Here is a 23,349-nt window from a genome sequence, read left to right as displayed (position 1 = left end):
AATGAATATCTATATCCATAGATAGATAGATAGAAAGATAGATAGATAGATAGATAGAAAGATAGATAATTTTATGGGATTTATTAGGTTGCCTTCCAGGATGCAGTCCACATAGGCTGTCTCATATGTAGGCTCTCACATGGAAGAGACTGAGAATCCAGCAGTTTCTTCTCTGCAATCCCAATCTGGCACTGGAGGCCTCGAGGATGCCTTGAGAGCCACTGACCTTCAGACTACTCTTGGAGGCCTGAAGAAGTAGACTCTAATACTGGAGAGGGAATGCTGCAGCAGCCGGATAGCGAACTTTGCAAGAGAAAGTGAGAACAAGAAGACAAAACCAGTCTCCTTCTGCCATGTCCTTTTATCCAGGCGGCTGCCAGAGAGTGATGTCCAGGATGGGTCTTCCTGCTTCAAATGATCTGACTAAAGAAACTACCTCACAAGAGTGGCCCAGGGTTTATGGTTTAGTTAACATCAGATGCAGTCAAGTTGACAACCAAGATTAATCATCATCCCATCCTACTCAACCATGTATACACATCCATTCTAAAATTTGTCAAATAAAATCATATAAACATTATCCAAAACATACTCGCACATGGACACACATTCATTCACTGTATGTACCCTTGTGCAAATTTTTTGCACATATACACACATGCACACAGTAAAGTTTGTGTTCTCATACACATACACTCACACACACACATCATTTCAATATCAAGAGGAATAATAGTCTCAAACAGTTGTTAGTTTCTTTTAACATTGGTTTCCTTTGTGTATCATTTTAGTAAGAACTTTAAATAAGTGATTATTTAAAGAAAGAGAAAAAGAAAAGGCTCCATAGGAATAATTGGTTTGGATTCTGTTGTGGGACATTCAATAATGATGACGATGATGATGATTACGATGACGATGATGATTACGATGACGATTATGATAAAGGTGAAAGCTCCTGAGCTTGTTCATACCTTCAAGTGATAACACTTAACCTAGCTTCACACAGGTCCCCTCAAGCAAAGCTGGGAGCAGTGACAAGTTACTACAACTCTCTGTTCTGCAGTGCCGGGGAGCCCAGGGCTGACTGCATGCTGGACAAGTACCTCCTTCTAAGCCCACCCAGAGCCCTGCATAGAAAACATCTTTCCTTAGGTACTTGGATCTGAAACATTGATAAGTTTTGTTTCCAAGGATGTAACACTCACAGACCTTATGGTGTTGATTGACAGTGGAGCTTAAAGCAGAGTCCTTTGGGATGAGGCTGGCTGGCTTCATGGGCAATGGTTCTCCACACGCCTCTATGGCCTCATAATCCACGTGTGGGTGGAAACAGGCTAACAATACCCATTGTCTGGCTCCACTTAAAACTGCCTGAATCAGAAACTGAGAAGGGGACCCAGCAATCTTCCAACTCAGAGGTGAAGCCTTAAAAAGTCATTCTTCAGTAAGAAAAACTTGAATCTTCCTGTGTGCATCTATGAAACCAGTTTTCTGACACCTGTGTTTACTTAAGCAAACATGTCTCTCTAAGGAGTTCAGTTCCTGAGGCAGATGCCTACCAAAAGTGGACAGAGTGAAAAGTATGTCTACTGCCCTTCCATGATGCAAGTCCAGTGGGCAGAGTCCAAGTGGAGAAGCATCCTACTGGTGCCCCTCGATGGAGGAGCCAGTGATACTGTCCCCCCCACACACTGGAGAAGAGATGGTTATCAACTGGCTTGCTAGCTACCATCAACAAGGCCTGTTGCTATGGTTAGGGCCACCTATACCCTGTGGATTTGCTCATAACAACTTTCTCTTCCTGTGTGCTCTGAAGCAGGTCTGTCCTGGGTTCCTGCCTTGAATCTAAATATTTTGCCATACTTAGCTTTCCTAGGTAAAGGAGAATGGGCTGTTCATCAGCGTTTTACAATTATTCATCTCTCCGTTGACTGCTTTGTTATCCTCCACACTGTGTCACATGCGGCTGCTACTAGCACCCAGACACGCATCTCCATGGGACTTAACTCCACAACTGTGTCTGCTCCCCGACTTTGAACACACTCATCAGTCAGTCCTCACATTCGAATCCTGTGCTTTAAAAGTATAAGCTGCACACTTTGACCATTACCTGCATAACTGCTCAAACGGGGAGGAAACCCATGGCCTTGTTAGCATTGCTCCACAGACAGAGACATCATGGCTCCTGGAGGTGTGTACTATCATGCACAGACAGGACCCTGCCTCTCCTTCAAGTCGCACTGCTTCACTGTGTCCCTGGCAGAAGTGAGTGGATACAGCCTCCATCTCCATCTGCATCCTGCTCTTTGAGGAAGCTGGCTCTGTGCAGGGCAGAAGGACTTGCCAAGGAAGTTAGTATTCAGGCTTAGGGTTAGTATGCCTATCGTGACTATAGATCATCAGTGCCCTCTGGGAACAGTTGCTTCTGACATTTCCTTCAAACCCTGGGTGCTAGGAAGGCTCTGGAATTCTCCAATTTTAGCTGACTACCTTTCATTTGAGGTTTCCAAACCCTGTCAGTGGCAGAGGGAACGCTCCATGGGCTCAGCCTTCTAGGTGAGGAGGATTGTCACTGTAGGTAGCAGGGTGGTAATTGAATTCTGTGTTATCGCTGTTAGCTTTGGATCTTAGCAAACACAGGGGGTGAGGGGCAGACCATGATTAAGCAAACAGCACGCTTACTAGGTGCTTCCCTCCCTTGTCTCTAGCGGATCTCCCACACACATAGTTAAAGGAAAGCCGGGAAATAGACTTTCCGTATTAGAACCTGCTGTGAGCTTTGTACTCGTCTCCTGCTGCCAGCAAGGGTTCCTCTGCCAAGGCACAGGGGGTGGGGTGAGGGAATTACAGGGATCAGAAGCTGGCCCCTGGGGAGCTGACGGGAGAGTCACAGTGGCGCACACTCTATCTTCCAGCTGAGGTTCACTCAGCTCTTCTCACCAGCATGCTGGTCCTCCCTGCCCCCATATTATCCCTTCCAACATGATGGCAGAGCGGTAAGTCTGAGGCTTGCTGGGGCTAATCTGAGAATTGGAGTTGTCTTAGTTCTGAGATGGAAACTCAAAAATAGAGAAAACTCTTAATGTCCCCTTCCCTTGTGTCATTGGTGCTGTGCAGAGCCGTGTGACCAGTCTGTGCTTTAGTGGATGGGACGTGTACAGTTCTGAATGTGTGACTTTCCTGCCAGGCACTGGAGGAGAAAGAATTGGGGTAACCATGGCTCGTTACTAGACTTTCTTACTCTTCCTTACCGTTGAAACTCCAGACCTGTCGAGGAACAGGGATCTTGGAGCCAGACGCGGCCTGCTTTCTTTGTTCTTGCCCCTTCCATGTCAGAGTGGACACGAGACTGTCGAGCTCGGGGATCCGTTGGGTGTATGTCAGGTTTCAATGGACACCATATTTGTCTAGAACCCAAATCTTGGGGTGAGATGATTCCAGGTTCTGCCCTCTTGACCTCGAGGTTGCCTCTGATATCGTTCCTCCTGGGACAGTTCCTGTTTCTCTCTTCCTCCAGGCTCCAGAGACAGAACCCCTGTGAACACACATGCCCCTGACCTTTTAAGGGAACACTCCCTAGCCCTTCTGGATCCCAGCCTCCCAGCAAGCCTGAGACAGAAGCCTATTTACTCTCTGCCACAAGTCTGGAGATGATAAACCGAGTGGGTTTCATGCTATGTTCCCTGCTCTTTGTCTCCAGGCAGCCTGTAGAAGCCAGATGAATTTCCCCTCCTACCGGTGCAACACCAGGTCCTGTGCAGCTATCATTCATTCATGCTACTATCGGGAACAAGATTGTCTCCTGGAAGCTACCCATGCAATAAAGCCTGGGAACAAGAGTGGATATTGTTCTAAGATGGATTCATAAAGCAAATGGACTAAAGACGTACCTGCAAGAAAGATTTATACCAAATAATTATGTGATCGTGGGTGCTGACATTTTTATTTTAGATAAATTATTTATCATAGAATTTGTTTCTCTAGGTCAAAGGCCAGAAGCAATGAGAACCCAGCAGTGAGGTACTAGAGACAGCAAAGCAAGTGTCCTGTAGCAAACTGAGGTCTACCATTTTTTACATAGAGGGTTTCAAAAGGAAAAATAGCCTTCCCTTTGTCCTGCCTGTTGCTTTCCATGTCAAACAGCAGATCTCCAATGGCAGCCCAGGCTGCCTCAGCAGACACAGCGCTTCTTAAGACCTGCTTGTGCAGCAACAGATCTGCCATGTACCTCAGTGGTAACATTAGCATTGGTGGGGAACGGGCCTTTTATGGATATAAATGCCAAAAGCCTAAGCTGGGTATATCTGAAAGCAATATAACTCTAGGAAGTGACCATTGTTGTCTCTCTCAAAAACTCCTTCTGTGTGTGTGTGTGTGTGTGTGTGTGTGTGTGTGTGTGTGTGTTTAATTGTTAGAGATTAAACCCAGTGCCTTTCACACCTAGGTAAGCACTGTACAGCTGAGTACAGTGCTACCTTTCCCTATTCCTTTTGAGACAGGATCTTACTCACTAAGTTGTGGAGAACGACCATGAACTCACTCTATAGCCCAATCACACCTTGAATTTGCAATCCTCCTGCCTCAGCCTCCCAAGTAGCTGAGATTAGAAACTTGCACCACTGGGTATTTCTTATTTCTGGCAATGGTCTCTTTTCTACGTAATGTTCAGAAAATCTCTAATCATTATCAGCCAGTATTTATTAAAAATCAGGTAAGAAACAGAGGAGGGTGGGGAGGGAAGTCCCAGGCTTAACTTTGCTCCTATAAATATTGGGTGGGCTCATGAATTCCTAACAATATGGTTTCCTAAACAAGAACTGTACAATGATAACACCAGTGTAGATGGGGAAAATCTCACAAGGTTCCCAATAAAGAGGTACAGGCAAATAATGGCTATTTAGGAGACTCAGTGTTCTCCAGGGAGAAGCCCCCATAGGTTATCCTGGCTACTCTTGCCTCCTCCCATTGTGTGCTCCTGGGTGGTTATCACATTCTGCACAGGACATTTCAGCCTTCGTTGTTGAAAGGCAAGGGCCTGGCTCCTTCTGCTTGTGCCCATTCTTGAAAATGAAGTTTCAAGGTATCCTTGAATGGATTCTGGAAGTCTTTTTATGGAAAACAACCTAAGAATTTGGCTGTTTGTGACATTATGCCTGAATATGTTCAGCCATTAACTAGTTTCTAACGGGACTATAATCTCCATTTAGAGATGGGGAGACTATTAAACAATATATTGGTTATCGCATGGCTACCAAGAGCCAGAATCTGTCTAACTTCAAAGTTCATGGTCTCTTCAGTGGTCCAGTTATCTCAGGAATGGCTGAGAGGTAATAATGATTAATGGTACCAAATGTGTACTCCGTAGCCATTGGCTCCATAATAGTCACAGTACCTTACCAGGCTAGCATCCTTACTGTGCCGTTTACATACCAGGCACCAAAGAGGAGAGGTTAAATCTCTTGTCCACAGACACACATCAGCAAATGACCTAGATCTCAGACTCTGAGCCCTTCTCCACAGCCTGTGCCCCAGGCACCTAGCTCTGTGTCACGGAAATCACAGGGAGGAAACTGACAGTGAACATCTTCCAGGGAAAACTCGGCATCGCGCAGCCCACCTCCACCAGGCCCGAAGATGACTGTCGTAGGGTGTCAACGCTGGCTCATCCATTTAAAATAGGCTTCCTGAACAGGATGAGCTAAGGGTTGGGGTGTCCTCTAAATAGGCTACTGTCAGAGTTCCAGTCCTTTCTGACAGACTGGCCCCTGATATGTGTCTGTCTCCGTCCTCAGCTGCATGGCCTGCTCTCGCCCAAGCCTACTAATTGGTGTGAGGGACTCTGTTCCCAAAGCTGCCAGCCATTAGCAGTGCTTCACAGGCAAAGCCCCCCACCCCCACCCCCACACCATGTTTCACAGTCTCTGCTTGGGCTTGCCTGGTGACAGATGCTGGCTGATGGAGAGCTTTATGGAATCTTCTAGCCCCCCCCCCCACTCCCCAAAGCACTCCTTTATTGAGTACATCTCATTAGCAGGCTCCATTTTCTGGTCTCTCACATGCTCCCTCACACTTAGCTTTATTGGGTCCCCACTTGTCACCTTCCCCTGCCTGCCATTTAATAGTGTAAATCTCCCTCTAATGACACGCCTGTTTGTTTCTTACTGTCTGGCACCACACAAACTAACCTCATGTTACCTCTGAAAAGCCCAGTCCCCGGAGAAGGAACCCACCAGCCCCCGACCATGTCCTCAAGGGTGCTTCAGCTCTGCATGCATCCTGGAAGAGAAGCAGGTCAAGGCCACAGCCAGGCACTTGGCTTTGGGCAAGTCACTGGAGTACCTGGGCCAGGATTCCTGCTACAGAGCTAAGGACGATGGTAATTACAATGGCAGTGGTAATTCCTTGGCAGAGCTGCTATGGGGAAAACACATGGAGGCAGATAAGAACCTTAGATACACTTGCAAAGAAGTCATAGCAAGGGTGCTGGTACTGACTTGTTCTTGTCAACACAACAGACTGTCCCATGGTAAGCAAGCTTGAGTGTGTCTCAGCCTCCACCTTCCAAACATGTCGCATGGAACTGGACTTTCTCCAGGTAGATAAGCAGCCCCCCACCCCCACCCCCGGACATTTCATGAAGGACGACACTACATTTTTATGCAAAGAAACTCAAGCCAACAGGTTCTGTAACACACAACTGAACCGTGCTTCCAATCTCCGAGGTCTCTTTTGATGTGGCTCTGCAATCCTGCAACGGTGACTATGCTTCGATGGAACACTGCCGCTGTGAGATATTGCTATGAGCTCTAACTCCGGGAGTACAGTGGTCTCACTTCTCCCCTGCTTTTGCTAGTGTTGGAGTTATTAGAAACCTACAAGCCTTACTAAGTCCAACAGGACCCTCTTGTTCTCGTCCATTCTTCTCAAATCTTTCAGTCTCATGAAACCATAGCGACCTGCTTCCAGGGAAAGCCATTTCAGGGCCCAAGAGAGTGCTGGCTACAAAAGCATGGCGACCTGAGTTCAGATCCCTGTTACCTGTAGAAAAGCTGGGTGTGGCCACACATGCCTGTAACCTACGTGCTGTGGTGCGGGAGTAGAGACAGGAGAATCACTGGGACCTCATGGCTACCAGGCTAGCTGAAAAATGACAGCAGTGGGTTCAGTGAAAGCCCTTGTCTCAAGAGAACAAGGCAGAGTGATTGAGAAGACACCTGACATCCTCCCGTGTTCTCTGTAGTCATGGCTGCACAGACACACAGACACACACGGAGAACAAAAAGAACAAATTTCATATCACTTTTAGGAATTTTATCAGGGAAGTATATAAACTTTCATCTTGTGTAAAACCTGATTTTAATTTACTTTAATGTCATCACCTGCCATCTATAAAGCTAAGGAGATACCCTGAATAAATTAAAGAAAAGAAACTCATATTTGTGAATAACAGCACCCCTTGTCACGCTAGCAATATAATCTTTCATTATGATATTTAAGGAGAAATGGGCTCTTTAAATAATAGCTGGGAAATTGTATACTGAATCTCATGCAGTGAGCTTCTAGAAGCAGGCACTTCATCAAGGTCTTTACCATGTGTTTGTCAGATTGTCATGGATGGCTGTGGAGGGTTGCTTGGTCTCTTGATATAACAGACTCTGTGCGTGATGAGAAGAATACACTGGGGGTGTGCACTGTGCAGATCTCCCGTCTCTTCAGTGTCGTCAGAATGTGACAAAGACACTGTGATCACATAGGGTGAGCCCACCCATCCTATTGTCTGACCAAGACAGAGAAGAAAGGCATAAAGCATATGAAATACCTCATTTAGCCTTTAGGTGCTCAGATCAAACCTTGTATGGATTACTCACCTGAAAAAATAATGTAGTTTTGACAGGAGGAAGGAGAGAAATCATTTTCATTGCATCTCTCTCTCTCTCTCTCTCTCTCTCTCTCTGTGTGTGTGTGTGTGCACGTGCATGTGCATGTGCTTAACTTTGCTTTATAATATTTTCATGTGGTGGAGGGGGTGTGCACATGGGGGGTAGGTGTACAAGTGCACAGAGGCCAAAAGTTGACTCAGGCTAGGCTGACCAGACAGTGAGCTATAGAGTTTTCCAGTTCTATGACCCAACCCTACCCCTGCCGTGCACTATCACTGGAGTTACAGGAACAAACCATCATGCCTGACTTTTTAAACATGGTGCTGGGGATTTGAACTCAGGTCCTCATACTTGCCTAGCAAGTGCTTTTATTCACTGAGGCATTGCCCCAGTCCCATCCGGTGTTAATTTGATGTGCATAGTCTATTTTATAGCAGTAGATCTGAGGAAAAGGAACCTATTACCTCCCTCACCCCAATCCTTGAATTTCCACCTTCCTTCTGAAGATAATACAGCCATCTCTCAGTGTCTCTGGGTGACTGAGCCCAGGGACCCCTGCATATTCTATAGTGTGGATGCTCAAGTCCCATAAATAAAATGACACATTGTTTACACATAGCGTATGCAATCCTCCTGAACATTGATTATAGTATAGCACCATGCACCTTCTGTGTAGATGGTTACTGTGTACATGTGATACTGTAGCATTCGGGAATTGATGACAAGGGAAGAAATCTAGATGTTTAGGACACATGGGTCCTTTTCCTGCGTCTTCCCAGTTCGTGGTTAGGTGAATGCAGATGGACATGGCAGGTGTGGGAAGCTGTCTGCACTATTCTGTGTGCTACTTTATAAGCAGTTTTTATGTCTTTCATCTCCCCATGTGTCTGTGGTAGCACAGAAGGTCTATCTCAAGGCTTAGGATGCCAAGGCCCACACACCATGCCTTGGTGATGATACCCAAGTGAGAACCCAGTTCCACTCCTGGTTTGCTCTGTGCCCATAAGCCTGTGTCTGTGAGGAATGACAGGTTTCCATTAAAAACAATGAGCTTCTCATAGCTGGATCTTACCTAAAACAGGGTGGACCCAGGAAAGGCCTCCCGATCCCAAGGACACCATGACCTCCACCTCCTTTCTCTAAGCAGGGGCTGGCCTCCTTAGCTCAGCCTTCAACCCACATGTGAGGCCGAGAGCAGCATGGTCAGTATCCCTGTCACCTGCTTCCACAAGGAATCCTGGCATCCCATCCCTGCCGTTTGCACCAGTGTGGAGAAAACTGGACCCTAGGTTGGAGTTAGCTACTGCCCAGCTCTGTGGTTCGGTTGTGTTGTCTAAAATGATAACTCCTTTGTATGTGTGCGTGCGTGAGTGCTTGCTTGCATGCATATGCATGTGTGTTGTAGGCCTTGCTTGTTAGGCAAGCGGCTGACCACTGAAATACCCAGCAACCTTTGCGTTTAGATCCTCATCTGGCGTCTTTCCTCTTCTCGCCATTTTTCCTGTGGTGGCGTTTGAGCAGCTTATTGTTTTTGAGGCTGAGTCTCACTGCATGGCCTTAGTCATGCAAGTCAGGCTGGCCTCAGATTTTCAGCACTCCCCTGCCCCCAGAGTACTAGAATTGCAAGCGTGTATCAACACACCTCACTAAGGAGTCTGTTCAGTTTGTCTTTGTTTCCTTTGGGGGAAGTTTCTATATGTCAACTTCATCAGCTGCTGTGTCTACACCTCGGCCAGTTTCTCCTGAAACTGTTAATTTCTAATTCTGTGTTAAAGGAATTAGAATAAGGAGGTGTAAAGGATTAGAAAGATGTCGCAGTCCATCGAATGCTATACGCTGTGACCCTGAGTAGGAAAATGATCTTCTTACTCAGTGTTGATTACAGCCAAGGAGCTGAGCAGTCCCTGGTCTTGCACACATCCTTGAAGGGCTCTCACCATAGGTGCTCACATAAAGAACTTTAGTGAGCTCCCACATGAAAGTGAACACAGGGGATTTTGCCCCTTATTGCCTTTCTGATTGGTGAGGGACCCTTGGAACGGTCAGCCTGCCCAGAGTCCTCTGGAGTGTTACAGCTGAACCCAGCCCTCCAGGCTGACAGCTTCTAGGGAGAGAAACAGACAACAAAGAGTCTCACTGGGTCTGTGCCGTGATGACTGGGGACCAGCACAGTGTCTGCTGACCAGGACCATATGGGCCAGCGGCGGCAAGCGATCGCCCACTCCTCGGCCTTCAATAAGACGGGTGGCAGTCGGCTGTCACCTCCTCTTTGATGAAGGGTGTGTGCAACTTGGGAGAGTGATGTAAGCTCGTCTCAATGAGTGTCTCACAACCCCGTTCTCTCCAGCCTCAGGATGCCATCCACCTGGAAGTGCTGAAAAGATTAATGAGCAACACATAAAGACAATGGCTGCCCCCGAGCAACAGCTGTCTTGCACCCACCACTGAGCAATTAGACAAATGAGGCCAAGTGGCTCCCAAGCAGAGAGGGCTTTGGTCCACACTGACAGTCTCCCGCCTCTGGGTGTCTGCCCCTCCCTTCCTCCACTCAGACTGTCCCTTTAGCTGTCGGACGCCATTGTCCCAGGTCCACTCTTGGGAGTGACTGTGCTCTTAACCCTGAGAGTTGAGCTAGTCTCTGAATGTGTATGGCAGCTCCTGCTCTCCAGGAGGAGCAGGGTGGAGGGCAGGGTCGAACACGTTGCCAAGAATCTAACAGTGTTTGCAACAAAAGCAAGGGCTCCTGGCAAGAAGTCTGAGGAACTTTCTTGATCATAAGTGGTGTCTCCTAAGCTCCTTAATTACAGAGGATTAAGCCGAAAGTGGAGTGCAGGACTAAAGGAATAATGACAAAAAGGAGGCGAAGCAGAAAAACCCAATTTCCTTCCTAGAAGGGGGAAAATCCTCCATTTATTTAAACGAGCTGCAGAGAAAAGAATGAAGTGTGGCCGTTTCCCTAGCTCCGAGTTCAATGGGATTTTAAAGAACCGCGTGTCTCCTTAGCTAGACATAAGGCTGGGTCTCTGGCTCATCTGGAGAAAAGGGGCCGTGTGCTTCCTTAAGATGCAGGCATATGCTTCCCGTTCATATGGCTGACTGAGTCAGTGCTCGCCTGCCTTCTCTCCACGTGGGCTTTGCCTAGCCTAGCTCACATCTCACAGCCAGCACCTCTAGCTACCTAGAGATGACATGCAAAATTGCAAAACAGAAAAGCAGTGGGCCTTGGGACTCCATCAGTTCTGCCTGGAGTTGCAGCATCCTTGACTTGAGTGGTTCATAGCTAGATGGGGAAGAGGCGCTCACAGGAAGCCTGGGGGCCCAGTCACCATTCAGAAGTAGCTGTGTGGATACCTGCTTGTAGCATACTGCGGTGTAACTAGACCAAACCTGTTCATGAGTGCAGTTAAGATCAGGCTATAGAGAGTGATGGGAATCAAGGGCGTGCCCCAATGGCAGATAGGTAATCATAGTGGGTATTGTCCAGTACACAGTGGCTGTTGGACTTGAAGTTGCTGACCTGGTAGGATCCTGGTCATATCTGTGCTTACTAACTATCCATATCTGCAGCATCTGTCCTGGGGTCCTCTTTGTGTAACATGGTACCCAGAAACCAGGTCAAGGCATTGTGTAGTTTTACCATCAGCATCATCATTGGAAAATAATAGTCTATCAAGGGCCAGAGGAAGTCAGGCAAAGGGAACAAGCATTGGGAGAACAGGAGTTGAATCTTCTGTATACTCTGTTACATGCGTAGCACCTCACACAGCAACTCATGCAAGTCCCACAACAGTTTTGGTAGGCAGGCATTGTTACCATACAGATGGGCAAAGTCAGACTCCAAGAAGCTTGACCATGGGAGGCAGAAGCTGGAAGGAGAAAACATGGGGCTCTAGTAAGTCTGGGCCTGTCCTACCATCCAAGGCTGTAGCCATGGATGGTAGGACTGACCCAGTCCTTGTTAGTTTTAGCTGTCAACTTGATTCAGCCTAGACTCACCCACTCAATTGAGTATCTTTATCAGGTTGGTCTGTGGGCATGTCTGTAATGGATTATTAATTGATGCAGAAGGGCCTAGCCCACCGTGGGTGGTACCATCCCTAGGCAGGATGTCCTGGGTTATACATGAAAGCTCGCTAAGCATGAGCCAACAAGTGATTCAGAGAGCGATCAGCAGTGTTCCTCCAAAGTTCTGGCTTCAATTTCCTGCCTTTACTTCCGTCAATGGTGGACTGTGACCAGAAAGTGTAAGCCAAAGTTTCTTTGGGGCAGAATGTTTTATTACAGAGACAAAATGAAGCTATAGTCCAACAGTGTGTGATATCCATTTCCTCCACCGTAAAATATGGACAAGTGTGCCCATAATCTGGGTCAACAGGGAGACTAAATAAGATCATGTAGATGATGGCACAGGTCTTGTATATAACACAGCCCCTCACCTCCAAATGTCAGTAAGTATTTTCTGGCCTCACATAGGAGAAACACAGTTTTAACCCTGGGCGGCCAACCGCATCTTTTCACCATAACACCTGGCCTCCATTCCACACTGGAGTATGGTGACTATAAAGAGAATCATGGGCAGGGTATGGCACCAGACATCTGATGAGCCTGGTACCCTTGGAATTATTCATGGTTAAGCTTCATACACTGAATTTTAGTCCCCAGGCCTCAGCAAACAGGACTGAGACCTCAGTTTACTGAGTATGATATGTATTTTTTTCATGAACATTTCAGTATGTTTAAAATGTTTTATTAAAATGTGGATGAACAGGGGCTTGGGAGATGCTTAGAACAGTAAAGAACTTTCCATGAAAACTTGAGTACAAGAGTTTCTGCTCCCTGCACCCAGGTAAATTTTAGGTGGACATGGAGCCCCTCCTGTTATCCAGCATATGGAAGGCAGAGATAGGGGATCCCTGGAGCAAGTAGTCTAATTTCCAAGTTCTGGACTCAAATGATAGACCCTTCATCAATAAATATGGTGGAGAGTGATTGAGGAAGACTCTCAAGATCAACCTTTGGCCATGCACATATGCACACGTACAACCATGTACACTTGTACTCACATACATGGGAACCCATGTGTGTGTTCAGCACACACACACATGAAAAACAAATTGTAATCATGATAGGAGTTTCATCAGTCGAAATAGTTAGTCAGACAAAGAGGGCGAGAGTGGAAAAATGCCTCCTTGGGCATTCACTATTTGCCACATTGTATTACTAAAATCACCTGTCTCTGCAGCTATCTGCCCCACCCTATGTTTTATGTGCCCTTCATGCCTAGCACAGTGCTCAGCATATAGTGGATACTCGAAGAAAGCGCCCATTACATGCTGGACTGAATAAACAACATAGTAAAAAAAATAGCCGGGCACAGAGCTAAATCCTTCTCCTAGGACTGTAGCCTCCAGATCGCTGCTAGCCTTCTGCTTGATTTCTGCCCAACTTACGACTACAAAGCAGGTGGTCTGTTTCCATGAATGCCACGGTCCTCATCCATGGGGTGGAGCTGAACTGGTCATAAGCACTAGAGATGCTTATGTTCTGTGACTTTGAAGGTGGGTTAGCATGTACTGCCTTCTGATTCCAACAAGACACGCTACCATCCCCCCAAATGAAGCTTCTCCGTGTTCATGTAATGGGATCTCAGATAACATGTTGCAAACCAATCTTTTATCATACTTGCCCCTTGGAATGCATTTCAAATGCTGGCCATTAAAAACAGGCGGTTGCATGGGGCTTTAATGATGACACTAATAACTGTGGATTTTTGTCTCCCAGAGCCTTGATGAGCCGAGCTGGGAAGTAAATTACGAAGCTAACTTTTATGTGCATGGTTTATTGATCTTTAGGCTTCAAGGGAACTGCACCAGCCCCTATAGCCTGACAGTCCAGATTAGCTTTTCATCTATGTAATTGGGCCACCAGGGCACAGTTAATTTTTAATTTATATTAATAGGAAGACAAAGAATACAGTGTTGCCTTCTCTGCATTAAAGTAATGGACATATCAAAATATCCTACCTGGTAATTATAAATAAACCATCCTTCCCCTGACCCAGTGAGGATTAGCTTGCTGATTCATTGTGTATTTCACCGTAATATATCATGAGAAAGTTCACAACTGCCACGGATATTTATACCACCGAGTGCAGAAGACCACTCCATCATGAAGCAGCCCACTCTCTGAGCCATGCTGTTGCTGTCTTTGGTTTTCAACAGGTGAAAGTCATGCTCCGCATCTGTTCCGCATCAGCTCGAGAGACCTCCGAATCCAGCTCTTTCCTGAAGGTGGACCCTCGGAAGAAGCAGGTCACCCTGTATGACCCCCTGACGTGTGGAGGTCAGAATGCCTTCCAGAAGAGAGGCAGCCAGGTTCCCCCCAAGATGTTTGCCTTTGATGCCGTTTTCCCACAAGATGCTTCTCAGGTGGGTGAAGCCCCCTCCAGGCCCACGTGGTGTTGGCTAACGGGTGCGAACTGGGAGGGAGTCTCCTGGGATGCTCTGATGGACAAGTTCCTTCATCCATATCATTGTGTTTGGAAGTCATTCTGAGCTTCCTGGAATACCCCCGTTCATCTGAGTTTCTGGTGTGGTGGTTTCCTTGGGTGGACTGGGTGTGCTGGGATTTCAACAAGTTATGTCTTTGGAGGGCTAGAGAGATGGCTCACTTGGTAAAGTGTTTGCCACACAACCATGAGGAGCTGGGTTGGAATCCCCAGCATCCCCAGGACAAGTCATGCATGGTGGTACACGCTGTAGGGGATGCAGAGAGAGGGTCTTTGGGGGCTCACTGGCCAGTCTTGCCAAATGGATGAGCCCCAGGATCAGGGCGAGATGTGAGATGGGGAGAGACAGAGGTACAAAGACAGAGACAGACAGAGATAGAGAGAGAATACCCAACATCAACCTCTAGCCTCCACACATATTCACTTATGTGAATACCCCTGCACACACAGAGACATGTACACACACGCACACACAGAGACATGTACACACACACACACACACACACACAATTTTAAAATTCATGCTTGGGGAGAAGAAAAACAAAGCAGCAAACAGGAAAAGCTGGAGGTCACGGGGAAAGCTGGAGAAAGTGCTAATGACTGACCCATTAGACCTCTACTCTTGCCTGGGTTTGGGTTGCCATGGAACAAGGGGAATGTTTCAGAAAACTGGATTAAATTCAGGCAATGTCTCATACCCAGGGGGAGTGGAGAGCAGAACTATAGTCCCAGAGAGGAAATGAGTGCTCAGTTAGGACACTGAGGTTGGTGTGTACCCTGCAGTCAGGATTAGTGGAGAAATGTGGACTTGGGGGGCTTGTGATATCAGTTAGATGTTACTGCATGACCAAGCCCTGGGTTCACTCCTCAATTTCCCAAATCAATGCATATATTGTTATGTGAATAAACCATGTTATAGACAGATGGTGGCATCCTTTTGCCTGCATAGGCACTAGAGACCTATAACTTTCTGAGAAACTTCAAGGACTTCCCAAGATTTATGCAAAACTCTTCATAGTATGATAGTTAAGGCTGCAGCCGACCTGAAGATCATAGCTCCAGTGGTTAACGTTTGCAGCCTGTTAATATGTATTATGTGTGATTGTGGGGGTTATTGGTGTTTACACAACTCCAGTCTTCCACCAACAGGCAATAGTGTTTGTAGGCGCCATCCATTGGGAAGCTGAACATTGCTTCTTAAGTTTTATCATAGGAAGATAAGGTCCTTTGTGACTAAGTTTCGCAGTTTCTCTGTTCATTTCAATTTTTATGTCGTACCACCCAATGGGTTCAGTAATTTAAACCTGACACCAGGGCTAATAAATGTCCTACAAATAATTTAATTAACAGGGGTAAAACTTTCCAAAAGCTATCTGGGGGAATTGTAAGGATTCCAAAGCACACCCTAAATTAAACCTGGACTATTAATGAGTTTTAGATTTATTCCAGGAAAAAAAAGAGGAGCCATTTTTATTGCTAGTCTTTGTTTACATTTCCCACTTGGTACCCAGGCTCAAGAAGCTGCAGGCTGCACTTTCATAGACTTCCTAATGTCTGGTTTCCTCAGGTATCTAACCCTATGCATTTCTATGTAATTCTGTGCTTTTTAAGAACTTACATGTACATTAAGTCGTGGGCTCTCCCTTGAATTCTTTCGGGTAGAAGGGAACATTTTTCATTCTGTTCACACTGTACAGACAAGGAAACTGAGACTCCACAAGTTAGCCTTGTCATCTTCGTTCTTGTCCTCAGCAGACATCCTCCCTGGATGCCACCACCTCCATTCACTGTATTCACCTGCCCAGGACAGCAATCTCCCACCTGTCAGCATTTTAGCCACTGTTTCCTAGCAGTGTGTCAGTGGGCAAGTCACTCTGCTCTCTGGGTCGCAGTGTCCTTATATTCTAAATGTGTACACCTAATTGGGCTGTCGTGACAGCAGGTGCTCGATGGCCGTTGTCTGTCTTTACTATTATGTCACCATGAGTGTTAATCTGACACCACTGGCGGCAGCCAGCCCAACCCCACAGACTCAGCACCCTTGGGCCTCAAGGCACAGGATGGGTAAGTGCACAGAGCAGCTTTGCCTGGGTCTTACCCTTCCTGCATCTGTTGTCCCACATTGTTCAGCAGGCTAGCCCGGGTTTGTGGACACGGCAGGGCCCAGGGCCTAGAAACGCTTGCTGCCTTAGAATTGAGGCACTGTCATTTCCACTGTATTCTACTGACCCGGATTCAAGGGCCACTCTCAGGTCCTTGCGGGTGTGGCAGCTGTCACTGTGGTGACCCCAGGCAACCATGGACTTTCTTCCTCCTCGAAGAACGTCATCATCTCTTTGGCACTGAGTAACGGTAAGACTGGCCCTGTTCCTTCTTGCCATTAGGAGTCATCTTTGATAACCTCAAGCAGTCTTGGCAGCATGGCTACTCACTGGTGGCACAAACTTCTGCTGGATCTGGCTTAGGGGTAGGTGGGGAGGACTCAGACCTGTGGGTGAGCAGGGCCTTGGGCAGAGCTGTCTCTGCCATAGCTGTGTGCTCAGTGAGGCATTCCGCTTCTGTGAGCCTGCAAGAAAGGACAACAGGGAGTTTCTATGGGTCACTGTCATCCCTTAACAATCCAATATAGGCAAATCTCCCTTCATTCTCTTCTCTATGAACAGATAGGCCGAAGCCCTACAAGGGAGTTGTGGACCACCCTACACCCCCATGAGGCCATTCCTGTGTCACCACTGGCTCTTGGCCTCTGTACTGGTGACTCCAATGTCAGTTTGTCCCACACATAATCTAATTTCTTCTCTCAGGGCTGATATTACATGTGGCTGAGGTGGCTGGCAGTCTCCCAACACCCAACTCCTTCCATACTCAAAGGCAGGCTCCCAGGCAGTAGCTTCTCCCAGCTCTTACAGAGAAAAGTCTGGCCAAGTCCAGAAAACTTCTACTGCTTCAGTGTTTTAATGCAGGGTAGACTCTTGTTGCCTCAGTCCTGGGAGTTGTATAAGATCTCATGGTCCTCTTATAGCCCCATCCCGCCATCCCCTTGGCTGAGGGGTCCCCTGAAGAGCTGCTGAGGCGACCACCCCTGAACAGTTGACAATTGTTAGGAGTGCGGTCTTTCAATTTCAGTTTGGGAGAGAAAATTGATTTCCAGATACTTAGATTCATTGCACAGCTGCACCATGGAGCTGAATAACTACATTCATGGCCCAGGCTGCCGCTTCTCAGATCCCACTGGGAGACACATTGCTCTGATGGCTGCAGAGCCCCAGCGTTTGACGGCTCCCAGGGCCTCTGTGGGTTCTGATGGCAGCCCTGAGACAGAGGTGAAGGCAAGGCAACTGGACATGGGAAACAACTCTGTCCTCCTGCTGCTGTGAAAGCCTCAGGTGCTGACTAGATTTTCCGGATCCCCGAGTGGTCCACAAATGTGACTGTGAACCCTGAGTTTGCAGCACACACTGCCTTAGAGCGTTAATGGAGAGAGGCAAAGAAGGATGGAGAGCCTGGTTTCTAGGTAAAGACTGTAATGACCACACCGAAGATGAGACACACTCAGTAAAGAATGCCGCATAGAACACACTCGTGTGGGGCAGCTGAATCTTACAGTGAGTGTACAGATAGGAAAAGGGGCTTTCACAGGTGGGACTTGAGCAAAGAAAGAAGGGATGGAGAGAAAGCAGACGAATGCCTAGAAGTTCTTGATTCTGCTAGAACTAAGATGTTCCTCAGGGTTTCTGTCCTCAAATAGCAATCATGTTTTCCACTGTAGTCTGACTAGCTTATTTCAGAAGTGGTGTGTGTGTGTGTGTGTGTGTGTGTGTGTGCGTGTGTGTGTTTGCAAGCAGAGGGCTGATAGAGAATTGAGTACCTTGCCCAGGAGGTTGGAATTAGGAATGCTAGATGACAGAGGGCAATGGGGTCCAGAACTATCCCGTTCTCCCACTGCAGCCTGTACCTACTTATCTATATAAGGCTGGAGAGTGCTATCAGTTAGTGGAAGGGAGGTCTATAGCCAATGTGTTTCTCATACCGGCTGGCAAAGAGTGGAAGGTCCCTGAGGTCCCTCAGAATTCTGTGGCAGAGGCTGGACCGTCTGGGAAGGCTGTGACACTGGGACTCTGAGCCCAGGAAGGCAGACTCACTTCTGTGTCATCGAGGTGCCTCATGGTGCCACATGGTGCATTTACCACCTGTGCCTCCTCTCGTGTCTTCCAGGCCGAAGTGTGTGCTGGGACGGTGGCCGAGGTAATCCAGTCTGTGGTGAACGGGGCAGATGGCTGTGTGTTCTGTTTTGGCCATGCCAAGCTGGGTGAGTGAAAACTTCTTGTGCTGCTCATTAGGTCTCCTGTCACCTCATCTGTGTTTCAGTACTGATCCTAGAATCCTCGATGAAAGGACGGGCTAAGTTCCCCTTTGGTGCCAAGCTGAATGATAAAGAATAATCATGCCCGACTTTGAAATAAGTGTCGACCCTAAGTGGACATGCATTCATGTAGGACAGCTTCAAGTCTAAGAGGGGGAATAATGGAGTAGCCAAGCGTTCCTACTTGGTCTTGGTCATAGTCAATCCCAGGAGATGAGCCGGAACGGGGCATGTCTGGGGAGCAGATTTAGGTGGGCGGAGCTAATCGAGGAATCTCCAAACAGAGCCCCGCAAGGGAGAAGCAAAGTTGTCCTTGCCTCAGCTCTGTGAGGGGTCCTTCCTGTCTGAGCATTTGGAAAAGGAGCCACCAGCTAGCCCCGCACAGGATTGGCTTAAATCCCCTTTACACCCTCTTCCCTGTCCCAGCCTATGGTCATCTGTTCATCCTAGGCCTTGTCTGACATGCACAATGAGTTAGCAATTTGGAAAGCTCAAAACAGTGTTCATCCCAGAGGCCTTGCAGAGGGCACAGAGGCCCATCCCCTGAGGTCAGAGAGCCATTACACCCCCACTCCTCTCTTCACGTCTTGATCACAGATCAAAGCGGGGGTCCTGATTTTAATTGAATTTGCTCAAGCTATAAAAAAAAATGCACAGCATTTAACCCGAGAAAGGATAAAAAGCATGCGTGTGTGGATTTAATCTGTGGGGTGGCTATAAAAAGGATTGTAATGGTGATGGAAAGCCCCAGCTTCCTACTTCATGTAGAACAATGCAGAAAACGGCCTATGATGTCTGAGGTCCTCCGCAAGGTACCTTGTGATTCCGTCCTGTCGTTTGTTTGGGCTCTCACATTTTCCTGTAGATATTTCATCACCACCACTACAAGGAAATGTTTGCTGTTTTTCTGGTCTTTACATTCTTTCGCTTGCCTCCATCCCAGTCCCCCACCCTTTCCTTCTGTGTCCTAGGCATCTGTTTTTTGAAGCTATAAAGAGTGATGTCTGGCCTCTCCAACTGTGTTTCTTTCTTCCCCTGCTCCCACAGGGAAATCCTACACCATGATTGGAAGGGACGACTCCATGCAGAACCTGGGCATCATTCCATGCGCTATCTCTTGGCTGTTCAAGCTTATCAATGAGCGTAAAGAAAAGACGGGGGCCCGGTTCTCAGTCCGCATCTCAGCTGTTGAGGTCTGGGGGAAAGAGGAGAACCTTCGAGACCTGCTGTCTGAGGTGGCCACGGGCAGCCTACAGGACGGACAGTCCCCAGGCGTGTACCTCTGTGAGGACCCCATCTGTGGCACACAGGTAACTGCTTTGGAAGCCTGGCTTAGTCGGGGGTGATTCACCTCTCCTTCTCGGTTCTGGAATCACTTATCATGTAAACTGGGAAAGGCTTATGAGTGTTTACTTTAAAGTGGACTGGGACTTTATGGCCTGCAGCTGTAGGGCCATCTGCTCACCCAACCTAAATATTTGCACCTTTAATCTAACTGACAATGAGCAGGGACTACAATTGTCATAGCATTGGGGGGAAATTGAATCCACTTTCTTGACGCCTTTCAAGAAAAGGGGGGGAAATGTACAATCTTTCTTTTGTTTAACAACAAACTGAAATATTTACTGCTCTGCACCAATAGCTGAAACCATTCCTGGGGCTGTTTATGGCTCTATAAACTGTGTTTCTGGCACAACTTTACAACCGGATTAGCAGTGCTGTGGGAAAACTAATAACCGATTTCTAATTAGAACCATGATATAATTGCTAGAACCATGGAAGCCAAGAGAAGCTCTTGTTTGCCTTTTCAGGAAGTCAGGCCTGTTATGAGGTCTTTTCCTTTTGCTGTAACACAGAAATGACTTGAGGGCTCCCCTGGTTCATATCCAGAAAGTCAATTCTGCCACTCTCCTGCAGTAAGCTTCCCAAATGTCTCCTATTTCAGAAAGGTGTTTCTTTAATAAGTGCCCACCTTTTACCAGCTGGCTCATTTCTGTGGCTGAGGATGCCGCAGACCCAGTGTTACATCCAAGCCTGCTCTTGCTCAGCCTCTGCTAGGGGTACCCAGAACCTTCTAGTATCCTTTAGATATCTCTGGAGTGTGCACCAGAGTTGCCTGGAGGCCTTGTTCAAACTTATCACTGGGCTCCTCCTGATTCCATTTGGGGTAAAGCTCACCGCCCCTCAATGTGCATTTCTAGCAAGTTTCCATATGATCTAGGGAACTCTTACTCTGAAGCACAGCATATGTGCAGATGCTATTGCCTGGCCTCTGTGATGGAAGCAGGAGTACCCTGGTCACCATCCCTGCTGCAAGCTTGACGGCACTCAGACATGTGTTAACTTAGACTCATTTGTGAGTCTACTAACATATATTAACTTAGATTCATTTGTGAGTCTTAAGTAAGGATCTGTTTAACGGAAGCTAAATAAGATGAAGAAAGTAATGTCCCCTTGAAAGTCTCCTTTAAAATGTTTGTAATTCTTTCATTTAAGTCAGATAGTAGGTTCAAAAGCACTTATCCAGATAAAATGCCTTCAAAGTTCAAGTATTTTAAAGATGGTCTTAGCTTGCAAATTCTGCCTGCACCAAATATTGCTTCTCACAGTTTGAAATTATAGGTATGGTTAAAGTCAGAGTAGGAAATTGTCATAATGTGTGCCAACGCAAAGACATGTTGCAAATCAGTTCCTTGAGAAATCAAAGCTAAATTAGGCATGCACCTGCCATGCCAGCATTCGGATTGCTATGGAGAGAAGATGGCAAGTTTGAGGGAGACCAAGAATTGGTCTCAAATAACCAGAAAGTAGATTACCTTTTCTACCACACAAGGGAGTTCTGGGATTCAGACCCAGGGCTCTCGCGAGATTTAGACGCAGTGCCCACTGCATCTTTTCTAATCACTCATGAGTTTGCCTTGAACATAAACTCAGGAGCTAAAACAAAACCAGGTGTCTCTTAAATACACATGAGACCTTCAAATACTTAGGTGTTTCTACGTGCCTTTTATACATTGTCCCATTGCTCTGATAAAAAACCCTGACGAAAGCAACTTGACAAAGAAAGCCATTTTTATGATCCCCAGTTGAAGGGACAAGCCACCACCAAGGCAGCAGGAGCCGGAAGCAGCTGGTCACATCACATTCACAATCAGAAAGCATGAGCAAGTAAACGCATGTTGCTGTTGAGCTCCATTTCCCCACTTACACAGCCTAGGGTCCCAGCCAGGGAATGGTGCCACCCTTAGTTATGTGATTAAGATAACCCTGACAGTTATCCCCAGAGTCCCGTCTCCCGAGTGGTCTAGATTCTGTCAAATTGACAGTTATCACCAATCATCACAATGTCTCTCTTGTTCGTGACTGTGATAGTGACGTCAAATTAACTTTTGTTAAATAACTGAGAGATCAGCAGTGAACATTAGGCAAATCTCTTCCTTGTCAGATGTAAAATCACATTTCACAGCACCCGTCTCCAATCTCTAGGGTCAACACCTAGTCGCATCTTTCATGTTAGCAGAGGAATGGCCTAGGATGTCCGTTTATAAAGACGGGCATGTGCTGCCACCAACCCCCAGTACTTGCCAGCTGTAAAATCACTAAAAACAAGTTACATCCAATAAACGTCAGTATTAATTTTCAGAAAGGAACCAACTAAGCTGGATTGACTCTGCCATTAAAGTGCTAACCACAAAAGCACGAGGATTAGTGTTCAAATCCCCAGAACCCATGTAAAGGCTGGGTGGGTGTGGCAGCCTGCTTGTAATTCCAGCCTCTAAAATGGTTCTCAACCTTCCTAGTGCTTCAGCCTTTTAATGCAGTTCTTCATGTTGTGGTGACTCCCAACCATAAAATCATTTCATTGCTACTTCATAACTACAAATTTCCTACTCTTGTGACTCATGATATAAATAGCTGTGTTTTCTGATGGTCTTAGATGACTCCCGTGAAAGGGTCATTCGGCCCCAAGGGGTCAAGACCTACAGGTTGAGAACCACTGCTACAGAGCAGGCTGGCCATGAGAGTCACTATAGCTGGAATTCTGGGATCAGTTGAGACACCCTGCCACAATGAACAATCAAGGATAATTCCCAGTGTCAACCTCAGGCTTCTACATGCATGCAAGTGTGCCCACATACATGCAAACATGCATACACACACATGCATACCACACATACATGAAAATGGAAAAAGAAAAAAATGGCTATGCTGAAAATGGCCCACGTGTATAGGACCTGGTTTCAGAAGGACTTCTGACTTTACAAACTGGACTAGCCTTATCCCCCAGGCAGGAGGGCAGCCTGAAGGTCTCAGCTCTTGCTTTCCGCCCTCCAGCTGCAGAACCAGAGTGAGCTGCGGGCCCCCACTGCAGAGAAAGCTGCCTTCTTCCTGGATGCTGCCATTGCCTCGAGACGAAGCAACCAACAGGACTGTGATGAGGAAGACCACCGTAACTCCCACATGCTCTTCACCCTGCACATCTACCAGTACCGGATGGAGAAGAGTGGGAAGGGCGGAAGTAAGTCCGTCTTAGCTGGCTCTGTCACTAGCTCTGGCCATCCAGGACCCCTCACCTGAGGCAACACCACCCTTCCTTA

The 23,349-nt window shown here is 47.0% G+C and overlaps 1 protein-coding gene across 2 annotated transcripts in view; it reads left to right on the top strand.

Annotated features, from left to right (window-relative positions):
- The window catches only part of Kif26b (kinesin family member 26B), a 393,085-nt gene that overhangs the window by 309,043 nt on the left and 60,693 nt on the right, over window positions 1-23,349 (top strand). For both annotated transcript variants that reach the window (XM_021231918.2, XM_013119200.3), the window contains 4 exons: window positions 14,102-14,308; window positions 18,604-18,697; window positions 19,799-20,061; window positions 23,087-23,270. In XM_021231918.2, the coding sequence (XP_021087577.1) occupies window positions 14,102-14,308; window positions 18,604-18,697; window positions 19,799-20,061; window positions 23,087-23,270 (748 nt within the window). The remainder of the gene's footprint in view (window positions 1-14,101; window positions 14,309-18,603; window positions 18,698-19,798; window positions 20,062-23,086; window positions 23,271-23,349) is intronic.

The sequence above is a fragment of the Mesocricetus auratus genome, unplaced genomic scaffold (genome assembly GCF_017639785.1).
Source record: "Mesocricetus auratus isolate SY011 unplaced genomic scaffold, BCM_Maur_2.0 Super-Scaffold_100676, whole genome shotgun sequence".
NCBI classification, from domain to species: Eukaryota; Metazoa; Chordata; class Mammalia; order Rodentia; family Cricetidae; genus Mesocricetus; species Mesocricetus auratus.
This window is presented reverse-complemented; position numbering and strand designations above follow the sequence as displayed.